Below are 14,258 nucleotides of genomic sequence, written 5' to 3' on the forward strand. Positions count from 1 at the left end.
TGCGGCCTCATCAGAAAATATAATTGTCTTAACAGACATTAGAGTACCTAGGTAATGTGGGTGGCCTGGATAGCTTTATCAGTGTATCACAGCAGTGAGGCAAGTGGACTAAACTAATGAGAAGTGAGAATGGGAATTCTTAGTCAGACCCACTCTTCTTGTCAAGCATTACAATTTCAGATCATTGATCTAAATCTACAATAGGACAAGGGGCCAAGACAGCATCAGCCACAGCAAGTCTGCCCTTTTGGAGACTGGGGTCCCTTCTGTCCTGCCAACAGGTGCTGATCCTGTCAAGCTGTGATTGCAGCCTTGACTTTAGCTTGGGAAACACCCAGGGAACTGGGGTTCCACCTGGCTGACCACTCACACTGGGGCCTGCTCCCTCAGTTCAAATGCAGAGTGGTAGAGCAGAAGAGGTGCCCAGCCTTCACCTTCCAAGATCTAAGATGAAGTTTCCCTGGAACGGAAGGAAAGGCTGAGCACAGTGGAATTGTGTCCACTGAAAGGGTGAATGGACCTGAAGCAGCAGTCCAGTTAGGATAAGCCTGTGCACCCCCTGCAAATCAGCAACCTTCAAGGAATGAGAGTCAGACTCAATCTGACTGTCAGAGTAGGCACGTCTACTTTCCTCTGAAAAAAAGAGGTGCTTTCCCCACCCAAGTAGCAGGAGAATCTATCTGGAGTCCTTCTAACTTAGGCTTAGGAGTGCTCATCATCAGTTCTAAAGTCCAGCTCAGACACGGTCCTCTCCATGATAGCCTGGTGTACAGGCCTCCTGCAAAAATGTTCTGTCACTTATCATTTAGCTTCTATGGGAACTAGATGGAGAGCTGAAATGCTTTCACTTTTCTTAAAACTTGCTGATTCCCAAGAAATGTTATGCTCATTGTATTAAAAGTAAGCTTAACAATTGAAATCCAAGCATTACATAAAATTCCCCATGCAAGGACCGTCACTAAAAACAATATGGCACACAGTTTGGAGAGTGTCTTCACAGATTCAGCTGCCCATTTTTTTAATTACCTACTAACCCCTCAGTTGCCAGTGACAGACGCATACTCAAATCTGGGGGTGGATATCGGGTCTCCCACACAGAAGCCTTGGACCCAGGCTGAGGGCAGAGGGCTCTGGGGAGCAGGAGAACCAAACCACACCTGGCCCCTGGGGCCCCCACACCTCCCTGCTGCAGGCCACTCCCCAGACGACAGAAAACCCACACACCACCTCCATCAGTACACTGGACTGACTGGTTTCACTGGTGTCAAGTAAGAAAATCCTGGGAAGGAGCATCTTGCCCAGCTGGGCTCAAGTACTTACCCAGTTATCTGTGGTCCTGGTGGTTTCTGCAGGAGTCTCGAGGGCAGAGAGAAGGGGAGGGTCCCAGGAGAAGGGGCAGGGTTGTGTCGTCAACAGACCGACACATGGCATCTTTAAAAATGTAGCTCCACCTCATTTTAACCCAAAAAGGATCCTGTTAATCGGACTCTCTTGAATCTTGCCTTTACCTTCCCTTCCCCCTTAGTGTTGCTGTTTGTTTAGACATCTCTGTCTGTGTCATTCTTCTCAGTAGTAGCTCCCCTGGTAGCTCAGCTGGTAAAGAATCCACCTGCAATACAGGAGACCCCGGTTCAATTCTTGGGTTGGAAAAATCCACTGGAGAAGGGATAGGCTACTCACTCCAGTATTCTTGGGCTTCCCTGGTGGCTCAGATGGTAAACAATCCACCTGCAATGCAAGAGACCTGGGTTTGATCCCTGGGTTGGGAAGATCTCCTGGAGAAGATATAGGCTACCCACTCCAGTGTTCTTGCCTGGAGAATTCCATGATCAGAGGAGCCTGGCAGGCTGCAGAATGGGGTTGCAAGAGACAGACACGACTGGATGACTCCTTGTTGGATGTTCTATTATAATACTGCTGCAGTCTCCACCCTGGTCCTTGCATCTGTACCCCGATGCAGTTTCTGTGGGATCAAGTCTGAGAAGTAGAAGGTGCTGGCTCAAAAACGACTATTATTTCAAATGTCAATTAGTGCCCCCATCCCGTCCATGATGAAGCAACTGTGTTAGCACCTCTGTCTCCACACCTTTGCTGAAACTGGATGATGTAAATTTTTTAAATTTGGTCAATCTCTAAGCAAAAAGAAAAAAAATACCCTTAATGTTTTACTTTGTACCTTTTAATTATTAGTGATGTTGGAAATCATTTACAGTCATCCCTCGGTATCCTCGAGGGATTGGTTCTGGACCTCTGTGGATACCAGAGTTCAAGGATGCTCAAGTCCCTTGTGTAAAACATTGTAGTATTTGCATTAGAACCTACACACATCCTCTCATGTGTGATGTAAAATATATTTTACATCATGTCTAAGTTACTTACATAATACCAAATATAATGTAAATGCTATGTAAATAATTGTAAATAAAATGTAAATGCTATGTAAATAGTTGCCAGCACATGGCAAATTGAAGTTTTGCTCTTTGGAACTTCCTGGATTTTTTTTTTTTAATCTCAAAAATTTTCCACCTGAAGTTGGCTATATCTGCCTATGCAGAATTCATAAGTAGGGAGTGCTGACTGTAAAGTGTTTAAGTTTTTTAATGTCAGAGAAATTATTAGCAGCAGTATAAGTATCGGATCTCTGTGGTGTTTATCTTGGTACGTTATCAGCAACCAAATCAGGAGCAGGTTAATATTTGTTTTAGAGATGCCTGGTTCCATCATAACAACACCTTATAAATAGCTGCAGAAATATCATCTGTCTCCTAACTGTGCCTCTCATTTTGCCTTCCACTGTCAGCTAAGTTTCTGAAAGCAGAAAGTGTTTGAGGATATAGTTATCTGGTGGAAGATTTTACCTACCTGTATAATCTCAGAGGATCCATTCCAGGACTCACCACAGATTCCTCCAACCTCCATCATAAATGTAATACTATATATATGTGTATACACACACACACACACACACATATATATATTGTTTTTTTTAATTCCCAGCTGCGCTGAGTCTTGGTTGCTTTGCTTGGGCTTTCTCTAGTTGCAGTGATCGGGAGCTCCTTTTCATTGCCGTGTGTGCGCTTCTCATTGCAGTGGCTTCTCTTGTTGCAGAGAACAGGCTCTGTGTGTGTGGACTTCAGTAGTTGCATCTCACAAGCTCTGGAGCATGGGCTCTGTACTTGGGGCATGCAGAAGTAGTTGCTTCATGGCCTGTGAGATTTTCCCAGACCAGGGATCAAACCTGTGACTCCTACACTGGTAGGCGGATTCTTATCCACTGTGCCAGGAAAGTCCCATAGAACAATATTTATTTTTAAAAGATCCAGGTATAAGTGATCTGTGCAGTTTAAACTTGGTGTTTGAGTGTCAGCTGATTTTTTTTTTTTTGGATGATTTTTCCTGCCTGAACCACCTCTCCTAGAGCATTCTTATAATCATGTGAGAGCATCCAGACCTAGGAGGTTTGGACTGTGTTGAGTATTTTTACTCCTTTGTGACAAAGAATTGTCAGAAAGGGGGTGGGGCATGAGTGGATACCCAGCACAACACTGAAAGGTCCAGGCAGTTGACAGGCTCAAGTTTCTGCTCAGAGAAGTGGGGCCAAATGTCACCTGGCCTGACCCCCCACCACCCTTCAGATAAGTTTTAAATGCTCCGCGACTAGAAGGCCCCCCGGTGGCACTTGGTGTAAGTGAGATTGTAACTGGGAGCCATGTAAGACATTGAGAAAAACTTCAGGAAGAATCCATCTCTGGTTTTCAAGGCAAAAGAAATGTTCTTTTCTGCCAAGACAAGATGAGGAAGCTGAAAAAAAAGATGGGATTTTTTTTCCCTATAAAGCAAGAGGGGCAGTTGTCTTGAGAACAAGGATGAGACACATGGAGAGGCACAGGAGAGAGGCCCATCTGAACTCATCTGTTGCACCAATCCCACGGTGATCAGGCAGACGGGGTGGGGGCCCCAGGCCGGCCAGCAAGCGCTCCCCTCGCTGGAGGCCCCCATCCCACAGGCCACTAATGCACTCTGAGCCGAGCCAGCGAGGGGAGCTCAAGCAGAGCATCCGGGAGAGACCTGCGTGACAGCCTGGCTCCTGGAGAAACCAGAGCAAAACCCAAAAACGTGCAGCCCCACCATCCCAGGCCAGGCCAGGCTTTCCTTCATCTGCCCCTCTGCCCACCATCCCTCTCACCCTGGAGAGGAGGAGGAGCCCAGCTCCCTCGGACGGTGACGTATCCCCCCTTGACACCTGCACTCATCCTGCGGTCCCCTGCATTCCCAGCCCGAGGGTTAATGGCTGACTCGACCCCCGCCCAGCAGCGGCAGCGGCCCTCTGGAGACAGTGCCTTTGTCTAGGGGAGGCGGAGAAAGGGCCGTGGCCTCCCCTCTGCTCACAGCTGTCATAGCCATATTCCGGGTAGGACAGTCAGAGCACAAAGCAGAACTGTAATGAGCCTTGCCTGATCCGTTGCCCGCTGTGGTGTCCTGGAAGGGAGAGAGGGAAGACGCCTGGAGGGGCTGCCAGGCTGGGTGCTTATCTGGAAATTAAATTTTCCCCTGGAAAAGCATTACACCCCTGAGCTTTCCACAGGGGCAGAGACTGTGGAGGGGAGAGCTTTTGTCCTTCTTTTCTGTTTCTTTCTCCCTTAAAACTCTACCACAGCAGAGAGGTGAGACAAAAGCCTTCCCTGCCAGAGTCGGGATCAGGCCCAGGTCCCAGAGGGTTCCAGGACACCCCAAAGCCAGGCAGCCTCTGCCCACCCAGGTCAGTGTCTCCCAGGCAGTTCTTGGGGGTATTTAGGTCCAGTCAGCACTGGCTGTTGTGCTGTCCCTCAGACAGGCGGTTTTCTGCAAGACCTGCTAGGTGTCTGCCATCTCAAGAGGGAGGTCCTGGATCTGGTGTTGGGTGTGGAGAGGCCACTGGCCCAGCTTTTCCCTCCCGCTCTGCCTCCCCCAAAGCAAGCACGGTGTGTGGCCTGCCAGCTTCAGGACCCACTGTCTTCTGCCCATAACCTGGTGAGGTGGGAACTGTTACTGTCCCCACTTTATCACAGCTGGAGAGCTTGGGTAACTTACTCTGCGCCATAAAGCTGGGCATGGGTAGAGGAAGATCATTTACTCGGGTCTGCCTGATGTCAGAGACCTGCTCGCACTCACTGGTACCCACCAGATCAGCCCGAGAACGTAGTGGCCACTCCCAAGAGAATTTGGGACAGGGTCCCATTACCTTTCAGGCTACTTTGCAAATGCCCACTTACCCTATGGGGTTGACCAGTTGTTCTCAAACCTGTCTGAGCCTCAGAATCAGCTGGATGGTACATTTTAAAACAGAAGGCTGAAAAAATAAATTTAAAAAAATTAAAAAAAAGAACAGAAGGCTGCCCTCTGCCCCAGCGTTCCCGACTCTGGGAGTCTGGGTCGTGGGGTCTGGGAACAGGCATTCCTAACAAGTTCCCAGGTTATACTGCCGTCCCCAGCCTCACCACTACTCTTCGACAACCACTGGGGAGCAGCAGTCAGGCTCAACAGAAAATACGCCATCATATGAGCTGCTCAGGGCCTGAAGAGTATTTGGGGAACTAACTCTAGGTTGTACTATCCCCTGAGTTTTGAAATAATTGCTTAAATGTTTACTGAGGTCTATTTGATTTATAACGTGTTAATTACCACTGCACAGCAGAGTGCCTCAGTCATACACATGTATACATTCTTTTCCACTGCTGTTATCACAGGATGGTGAATATAGTTCCCTCTGCCATACGGTAGCACCTCGTTGTTTATCCGTCCTATATGTACCAGTTTTGTACATCTATATGTATTGTGTGTGATATATGTATAAATCGTGTCTATACATCAGCTTATCCACCCTGTACATGCCAAACCCTCGGTGCTTCCCCCCCACCCCCCACCCCCCGGCAGCCATCCGTCCATTCTCTGTGTCCCTGTTTCTGCTTCCTCAGTTCAGTTCTGTCACTCAGTTGCATCTGACTCTTTGCAACCCCATGGAAACCTGTTTCATAGATAGGTTCTTTGGTATCCTATGTTAGATGCCACATGTAAGTGATATGGTATTTGTCTTTCTGATTTGCTTCACTTAATATGATAATCTCTAGTTGCATCCACGTTGCTGTAAATGGCAGTATTTTGTTCTTTTTTATGGCTAATCCATTTTACACACACACACACACCCCATATCATTTTTATCCATTCATCTGTTCCTTCCGTCTCTTGGGTATTGTAAACAGCACTGCTATGAACATTGGGGTGCATGTATCTTTGTGAATTGTAGTTTTGTCCAGATATATGCCAAAGAATAAGATTGCTGAATCATATGGTAATTCTACTTTTAGGTTTCTGAGGAATCCCCATACAGTTTTCCACTGTGGCTGCACCAACTTACATTCCCACCATTTAGGTAGGAGAGTTCCCTTTTCTCCACACACTCACCAGCATTTACTATTTGTAAACTTTTTGATGATGGCCATGCTGACTGGTGTAAGGTACCTTCAATTTGTAGGAAATATCTTTTTTAAGTGACAGGAATCAAAGGGTACCTCAAGTACCTTCTATTTCTTTTTTAAAAATGTATCTATTATACTTGGTGGGCATTCTCTAGTTGTGGAGAAAGGGGGCTGCTCTCCAGTTGCAGCACACGGGCTGCTCCTCGTGGTGGCTCCTCTTGTTACGGAGCACAGGCTCTAGGTCTCCGGGCTTCAGCAGCTGCGGCACGTGGGCCCAGGAGCTGCGGCCCGTGGGCTTAGTTGCTCTGTGGCGTGTGCAGTCCTCCCGGACCAGGAGTTGAACCTGTGTCCCTGCACTAGCAGGGTGACTCCCATCTACTGTACCACCAGGGAAGCCCAACTGTGTTGCATTTCTAAAGAAGTATTTCAAAGAAAACATGAAAAAAGGCCACCCAGGTATTAGTTTATCTCTGTGTTTTCTGTGTGTTTAAAAATTTCCAGTGACTTTTAATGAAGAGAGCTGTAAAGTGAACCTCTGGTGGTGAGTCTCATTTTCATGGGAGAGGATTTTCCTGCCTGAAGCCTTCTCCCCACTCACTGGAAAAAAAGTGTTGCTATTTCCCAGCACCGTGCCGTCTAAACATGCCGTGTCTGGGAGGGCATCTCCTCACTCAGTCACGTGGAAAGCGCTGTGAGCACTGCCACCACTTCAGTTCACTCTAATTTTGCTCAGCGTGTGGAACCTCAGGCCTTAGGCATCTTTCCCTCCACACTGTGTTGACAGTCCATGCAGGCGAGCTCTGAGTCCTCCTGGGTGGTTTTGTGTGAGGCTTGCCTGTCACCGAGCTTTACGGAAGAAGGCTGAGGTGCTGAGGTGCTGAGGGAGGGACCCTCTCTTCTGGACGAGTCACTCCTGGACAGCTGTCATCCACAGACGCCCCGCCGGCTCCCCGCGCCCTCTGCTGGCGATACCGCTTGCTCTTTCATGCTTCCCTTGCGCTGCTTTGTTTATGACGTCGCACCTGAAGCGTTCCAGCTGGAGGGCGTTGCTGCTTGTCCCGTCTCATCCTTTTTAAAATACAGCTTGAGAATACATAGCACTGATCGATAAATAATTTTTAACCACCTTCCTGTCTTCTCAGCTTCCACCTTCTCTCCAGAGCTTGTTACAATAGCCCCCAAAAGGGTTCCTGTCTCTGACCTTGCCTCCCTGCATCCCTCCTCAGTACAGCAGACAGAGGGAGCCTGTTAAGATGTAAGGTGAATCCTGTCACTCTTCTAGTGTAGACCCTCCGGCGGCTTCTAAATCTAATTCTAGAGAGAAAACAACCTATAAGGCCCTATGAGACCTGGCATTCTGCCCCACACTCTCTGACCAGCTCTCCCCCTTCACCCACAGTGGACACGTGTAAGTAACCATCACCACCTCTGAAGAGGTGTTGTGTGTTAGTCAGACTGATCTAGCTCCATCCTGATGGACTCAGGGGTGGTGGGCGGCCTCAGAGAGTCTGTGGTGATTGGGATCTTTTACGCTGGCCAGAGTTCTCTGACTTGAAGACCACCAGAGCCCTGGGGAGTCCTCTTCCTCATGTGTGTGGACTACCGTCCCTTCCACCCTTCCCTCCCTGGAAGCCTCAGCTTCTTGACAATGTGTCACAGACAAGAATGGGACGTTCTTGTCACATGGAGATTGTGAGGAGATTGCGTCTGCTGGCCAGGGGCCTGTTACCCCTGTTGCTGTGAGGTGAGGAGGGCAGGCCTCGGCTCGGGGCAGTGAAACAGTCCCTGCTCCTTGCTCAGCACCTCACAATGGAAATCTTGGGGAGACAGGGCTGTGGAATGAGGCGACGTCAGCCTAGGCCCAGCTGCACCGGATTCCAGCCACGAAATGTCTCACAACCTCCACTTCCAGGTTGGTAACAACAGAGATGATGGTGCCAGACTGGCCTGTTTGATGAGAGCTAAATAGGCCCCTTGCCTGTTTATCTGCCATCTTTCCACAGCCAGTTCCGTGCAGGCTGTGTCAAGTGCAGGGGCGTCCAGAGAAACCGCTGTAGGTCTTGAGAGCCAGGCTGCAGTTTTCCTGTGGTGCTCACCCTACCGTGGGACTCTAGAACCCACAGAGACATGCATGGCCTGTCACGTTCCCGGGGTTCGGGCCAGGTGCTCCTTAGAACTGCCAGCCCCTGCTTAGCATTCCCACAGCGTGGGGGCCAAGGGCCCCTCGGACCAGCCTGTGTCCCTGTGAAGGATTTATGTTCACCCATGATGGGGGAGGAACCGCCGTGGAGGCCTGGGGGCACCCTGGCAGTACTACAGAAGGTGCCCCCACTGCCCTTTTTCCCACTCCCACCCCCTGGGGCGGCTGTCAGCGGCCTGGGGTGTGTGTATGCACTGTGCGCGTGCTCACACACACACACAGTCTGTAGGTCACACTGCAGATACTTTGTTCTTCACCTTGCTCTGTTCCTTTAACGCATCCCTTTTGTTAAGTCTTGTCCATGAGCATACCTGTTTTGTTTCGTTTTTTAATTGAAACTTTTTATTTTGTATTGGGGTATAGCTGATTAATAATATTATGATAGTTTCAGGTGGACAGCGAAGGGACTCAGCCATACATACACGTGTATCTATTCTCCCCCAAACTCCCCTCCCATCCAGGCTGCCACGTAACATTGAGCAGAGTTCCCTGTGCTATACAGTAGGTCCTTGTTGGTTATCCATTTTTAATATAGCAGTGTGTACAGCTATTTTTATGACATTTTCCATCCTATTTCCTCAAACTCTCTCCACCATTGTCATAATTATTTCCATAATGTCTACGTAATTTTCTTTGTTTTGATATATATAAAATTCACTAAACCTTATATTCCACGAAACATCTTTGTGTATCTTTTTACTTCTGTGGAATTATTTCCTTAGAATTAATTTCTGGAGTTCACATGTTGTCTCAAAGGGTGTAAACATTTCCAATATTCTTCACGTCATTTCTTTCCCAAAAGGTGATGTCGATGTACAGTGCTAGGAAGAATGCTTTTTTGTTGTTGATGTTTTGGCATTACCAGCTAGGTACTATTGGGGGAGGAGGGTGTGGAGAAGAGTGAGGAGGAAAAGAGCTGTTCGCAGTGACTGGAGATGCAGTGAGTTGGTTTGTTTTGTCTTCTCAGCACGACCAGCTCCACAGCCAGCAGCTGTGACACGGAGTTCACTAAAGAAGATGAGCAAAGGCTGAAGGACTATATCCAGCAGCTTAGGAACGACAGGGCAGCGGTCAAGCTGACCATGCTGGAGCTGGAGAGCGTCCACATCGACCCTCTCAGCTACGACGTCAAGCCCCGGGGAGACAGCCAGCGACTAGACCTGGAGAACGCAGTGCTGATGCAGGAGCTCATGGCCATGAAGGTATCCGTGTTGGGGGCGGGGTGCTCCTCTCAAACCCTCATCCCTTGCTCTCCGCTGCCATCAGGAGGAAACATAAAAAGGCCTCTCGAGAGCGGGTCAGCCGTCCATGTTCAGTGGCCTCTCCACAGGAGGACAGCCAGAACCTCGTGTGTAGGCAGGAGTGGCTTCAGTATGTCTCAGGGTCCCTTGGGCTGGAAGCGCTCCTAGGAGGTGCACCGAGCACTGGCGAAGTCTCGGGGGTCCCAGCCAGAATGGAACACCTCGTCTCCAGGAGAAGCCAGAGGAGGCCTCTGCAGGCTGGAACAGCCTCTGTTCCGTCTCCAGAGTGCTTGCAGGTGCTTCCCGGGTTGACGCTGATGCTCGGGTGAGCCGGGGAGAACAGGGCCAGGCCAGGGCAGCATTTGGACAGGAGCCCTGGTTTCCTGACCCCCTGGTCCCTTTGGTGCTGTGTGGGGCACCAACAACCATCATCCCCATCACACCCTGGGTGCCAGCTCACCCTCGGTGGAGGTCTTGTCTTCTCGGTGGCCATCTTGGGTGGAGATATCCCTGTAAATGCTTGGAGCCTTGACCTGTTCGGACCTGTCGGTTTCAGAGGTTTAGGGCTGGTCTTTGTTATATTCGCGGCTGAGAGCTCCTGTTGTCCATTCATAATCCCTCAGGTTTGTCATCAGATTCCTCAGAGGAGGCTTTTCTTCCCTTTTCCCCCGAAACCTGAGTGAGGACACCTCTGCCCTGGCCACGTCTCCCGGAAGGCAGTCTTCTAGTCTCCTCTATGAGGCAGTGCTCCCGCCGGCTCTCCAGCCTGGCTGTCTGCCCGCCCTTGTGCAGATGCTGAAAGCCCAGGCCCTGGGCCCCCTGCCCATCCAAGGCCGCAGGGGCCGGCACTGTGACTGCCTCATCTTTCCTCTTGGGCAGAACACCCGCTTCATCTCTGGCACCTATGCATTCATCTCTCCTCCTCTCAAGCTTGCATCTGTGTGTTCTGGGTGTGACTGTCCACATTAGTTCAGGACACAGTGTCGCCAGCACCTTCAGAATCCTGTTTCTGGTGGCAAGAGATGAGACAGTTCAGTGTGTGGAAACACCTTTCATCCTGGTTTTGTGTCATCGTCAGGAAAGGTTTGCGTCGTCTTTGAGCAGTTGCTCGGCACATTGCCTTCCCTGTGGCTAATGCCACCGTCCCTGAGTATAACTAGCCAGGGTGGGTGCCCTCCCGCTGTTCCCCGCGTTGGAGCTGAGAACATCCCCTCCCGGGTCTGGCTCACCCAAGAGACCACAGCAGGCCTGTGGCTTGTTGCCTCAGGGGAGGGTCACTTTGGGGGTGACGGCAGTCAGTGACTTGGTGAATCCCTCTCAAGGGATTCAGTGTATGAAGTGACTCAGCATGTGAGGAATCCTTTTAAGTAGGATCACAGAAAGAGCTGGGGAGACTGACCCCATGGGGTCATGGGGTGGTGGACTCGCCCTCCAGCAGAGGCAAAGCACAAGGGTCGTGTATGGGGACTGTAGCTTGGTGCTTACCTGGCCTCTGAGCTGGAGGTCGCGGGTTCAAACTCAGGCTCCACAATTTATTCAGCATGTGGGCTGAGAAGTCGTGGGCTCAGCTCACCTCAGTAGTACCTACCTCAGGATGAGAGGACTTAATGAGCTGCTTAGTATGATCATTTAAAGCACTGTTACCTGCTCAGTAAATGCTAGTGCTTCTCACCTGGTCCAGGGGAGCACTGTCCTGTTTTAGGGTCACTTCTTACTCTTCACAGCAAACTCTCCTTAGACTTCTCCAAGATACTTTAAGAAGTGACCTGATGAATAGTCACTTGAGAAGGGCTCTGTTTCGATGGATTTTATTTGGGTCCTGAAGTTGATAGGACCTGGGTCCAGCGTCACTGCTGTGGATGCTTCCGAGCTGCCCAGCATGGCTGCAGAACCCAACTGCCATGAGGGCGATGATATCCATGGATTAGTGTCATGAAAATGGGAAAGGAGACGGAATTTAGAAGGGACCTAGTCAGATGCTTCAACCTCTTTGACACGGGTTAGCCTCTGCCTGCCAGAAAACTGGGCTCCAGCAAGGCGAGTATGACCACTGGGGAAGTGGAGGTGGGATATCCTGGTTGTTAGAAAGATGTTCCTTATTGTGCCAAAGCCTGCAGGCCTGTCCCTTCTACCCACTGATCTCGGTTCTGGGGCACAGTGGCAACCCCATGGTGTGGTGCCACAGTCAGTACTGCGGGCGTGTGGAGACAGCCGTCTGGTCTCCCCCCCAGCAGCTGCCAAGTGACACCTCCGTGGGGCCTCGCGGGGCGGTCGGGGGCCCTGCTGTCGCCCCACCAGCCCCTCGTACACTCTGCGCCCCGCAGGAGGAGATGGCCGAGCTAAAGGCCCAGCTCTACCTCCTGGAGAAGGAGAAGAAGGCCCTAGAGCTGAAGCTGAGCACGCGAGAAGCCCAGGAACAGGCCTACCTGGTCCACATCGAGCACCTGAAGTCTGAGGTGGAGGAGCAGAAGGAGCAGCGCACACGGTCCCTCAGCTCCACCAGCAGCGGCGGCAAGGACACAGCCAGCAAGGTAGGGGCAGGGACTGGGCTCAGCCTCCCCTCCCGCAGAGCCTGAGGCCAGCAAGGTAGGGGCAGGGACCCGGGCTCAGCCTCCCCTCCCGCAGAGCCTCACTCTCACTGCCCTCAGCTTCCTTATTTGCAGAGCAACTGCAGCCATTCTAGAGATCTGAAAGACAGTGACATTTTGAGTGCAAAGAAACCAAGTCCACATTTTTTCAAACTCACTTTTTGTAGCAGGTAGAGCATCTCATAGATCGTGGTCTCACCCAGGGAGTGGGCTGTGCAGTGGCCCAGGACGCGGGTGCTCACCCCACCTCCTCCCCCTGGCCCATGTGATCACCGGTGTTGATCCCGTGGTGCTGATCACCACACTGTCATCTCCCCTAAGAGTTACCCCCATTTACATGAGAAAAAAGAGGTTTAAAAGAATGAGGGGGTGTCTCACAGCTGGTAAATGGCAGAATCAGGATTTAACCCCAGTCTGGCTGACTCTGGTCCTCCTCCTCTCGTGTGTTTCCTCCTCAACTTCCTTAAGGTGGAAGGCAGGAGGTGGCCTGAGGCAGAGGAGGAGGAGGGTGAGCCCCGAGTTACCCCAAGGAGCACAGAGTGTGGGCTGCCAGTGGCATCATCTTGCAAACTCACACTTTCATTAACCCTCAAGTCTTTTTTTCTAGAATTCAAGCTCATTCCGTCATCCTCTATTGCAGAATAATCCCAAATACTGCATTGGAGAAAAAAAATAGTCCAGACCCTAAAGAAAAATATCCCTCGTCACAGGGTGCTATAATTCTGTGCGTGCGATTTTCTGTTCCTGATGAATGCCAGCTTCTCCTGACCCATTTATCTGTGGCCCAGGACTGTGGGCATGCAGTGACTTGCTGGTCTAGTGAGTGGCCCCTCATGGCCCAGGTGCAGAGGTATCTTCACCAGAGGAGTGTCCCTAAGAAGAAAGCCCCTTGCTGATGCTCTGTGGCAGGGAATGGTTCCCCTAAACAGCTAAGAACTGTGCTGCCTGCTCCAGAGGCCAGAGTCGCCCTCTGCCCACTCTCACCTACAAGGCTGCCCAGGGAGCTGGGGCCCCAGCACCCAGCGAGGCTGCTCTCCCAAGGCCCTGCTGCTCCTCAGTCATCCATTCCTGTGATGGGTGTGATCTGGTCCAGGCAAGATGCTGGAGGCAGTTCCAGGAGTTTAGCTTCCAGTGGGGGACACCGATGGGCAAATAGATGATCACAACACAGGACACAACATCCCGGGTGCAAAGATGGACGTCCGGTGCAAGGGGAGGCCACAGGCCAGACCCACGATCCAGATTTGGAGGTTAGGCGTAGGTTTCCTGAACGGAGACCCAGTGGAGAGTGGGTGCAAGCCCGATGAAGAGGCCAGGAAGGACCGGAAGTCTGCACTGGGCCGATGGAGCAGCACAGCCAAGCCCAGGGGGAGGAGGGGTCAGTGTGTTGGCTGGAGAGACCCACCAGCTACCTGTCCTGGGCACAGGGAAGAATCGCAGAGGGGCTTTTGCAGGGAGTGACGTGACACAGTCTGAGCTTTGGAAAGGTCACCATGTGGGTGCGCCCTGAGACCACATGCTGGTGCCTGAGGGGTCTGACCATGGGGCGGGCAGCACTGCTTCTTCACCCGGGAGGATCCGGGCTCACAGACGTGGCTTGTCTGTCCTGTGGCAACAGCTTCAGAACCCGTGCACAGCCTTTGAGTTTGTGAGCCGTCACTGTGGGGCAGAACTCCTGTGTTTGCGTGGGTACTCTTAGGGTGGGCTGGAAGTGGACTTACCAAGCTCTTAGGAGGCCCATGAGCTGAGCATTTTCCCCTAGTTCTTAGTATTT

The 14,258-nt window shown here is 51.0% G+C and overlaps 1 protein-coding gene across 6 annotated transcripts in view; it reads left to right on the plus strand.

The window, feature by feature from the left end:
* The window catches only part of MCC (MCC regulator of WNT signaling pathway), a 478,958-nt gene that overhangs the window by 442,221 nt on the left and 22,479 nt on the right, over positions 1–14,258 (plus strand). For all 6 annotated transcript variants that reach the window (XM_065940908.1, XM_065940914.1, XM_065940909.1 and 3 more), the window contains 2 exons: positions 9,623–9,857; positions 12,221–12,427. In XM_065940908.1, the coding sequence (XP_065796980.1) occupies positions 9,623–9,857; positions 12,221–12,427 (442 nt within the window). The remainder of the gene's footprint in view (positions 1–9,622; positions 9,858–12,220; positions 12,428–14,258) is intronic.

The sequence above is a fragment of the Muntiacus reevesi genome, chromosome 7, assembly GCF_963930625.1.
Source record: "Muntiacus reevesi chromosome 7, mMunRee1.1, whole genome shotgun sequence".
Lineage (NCBI taxonomy): Eukaryota > Metazoa > Chordata > Mammalia > Artiodactyla > Cervidae > Muntiacus > Muntiacus reevesi.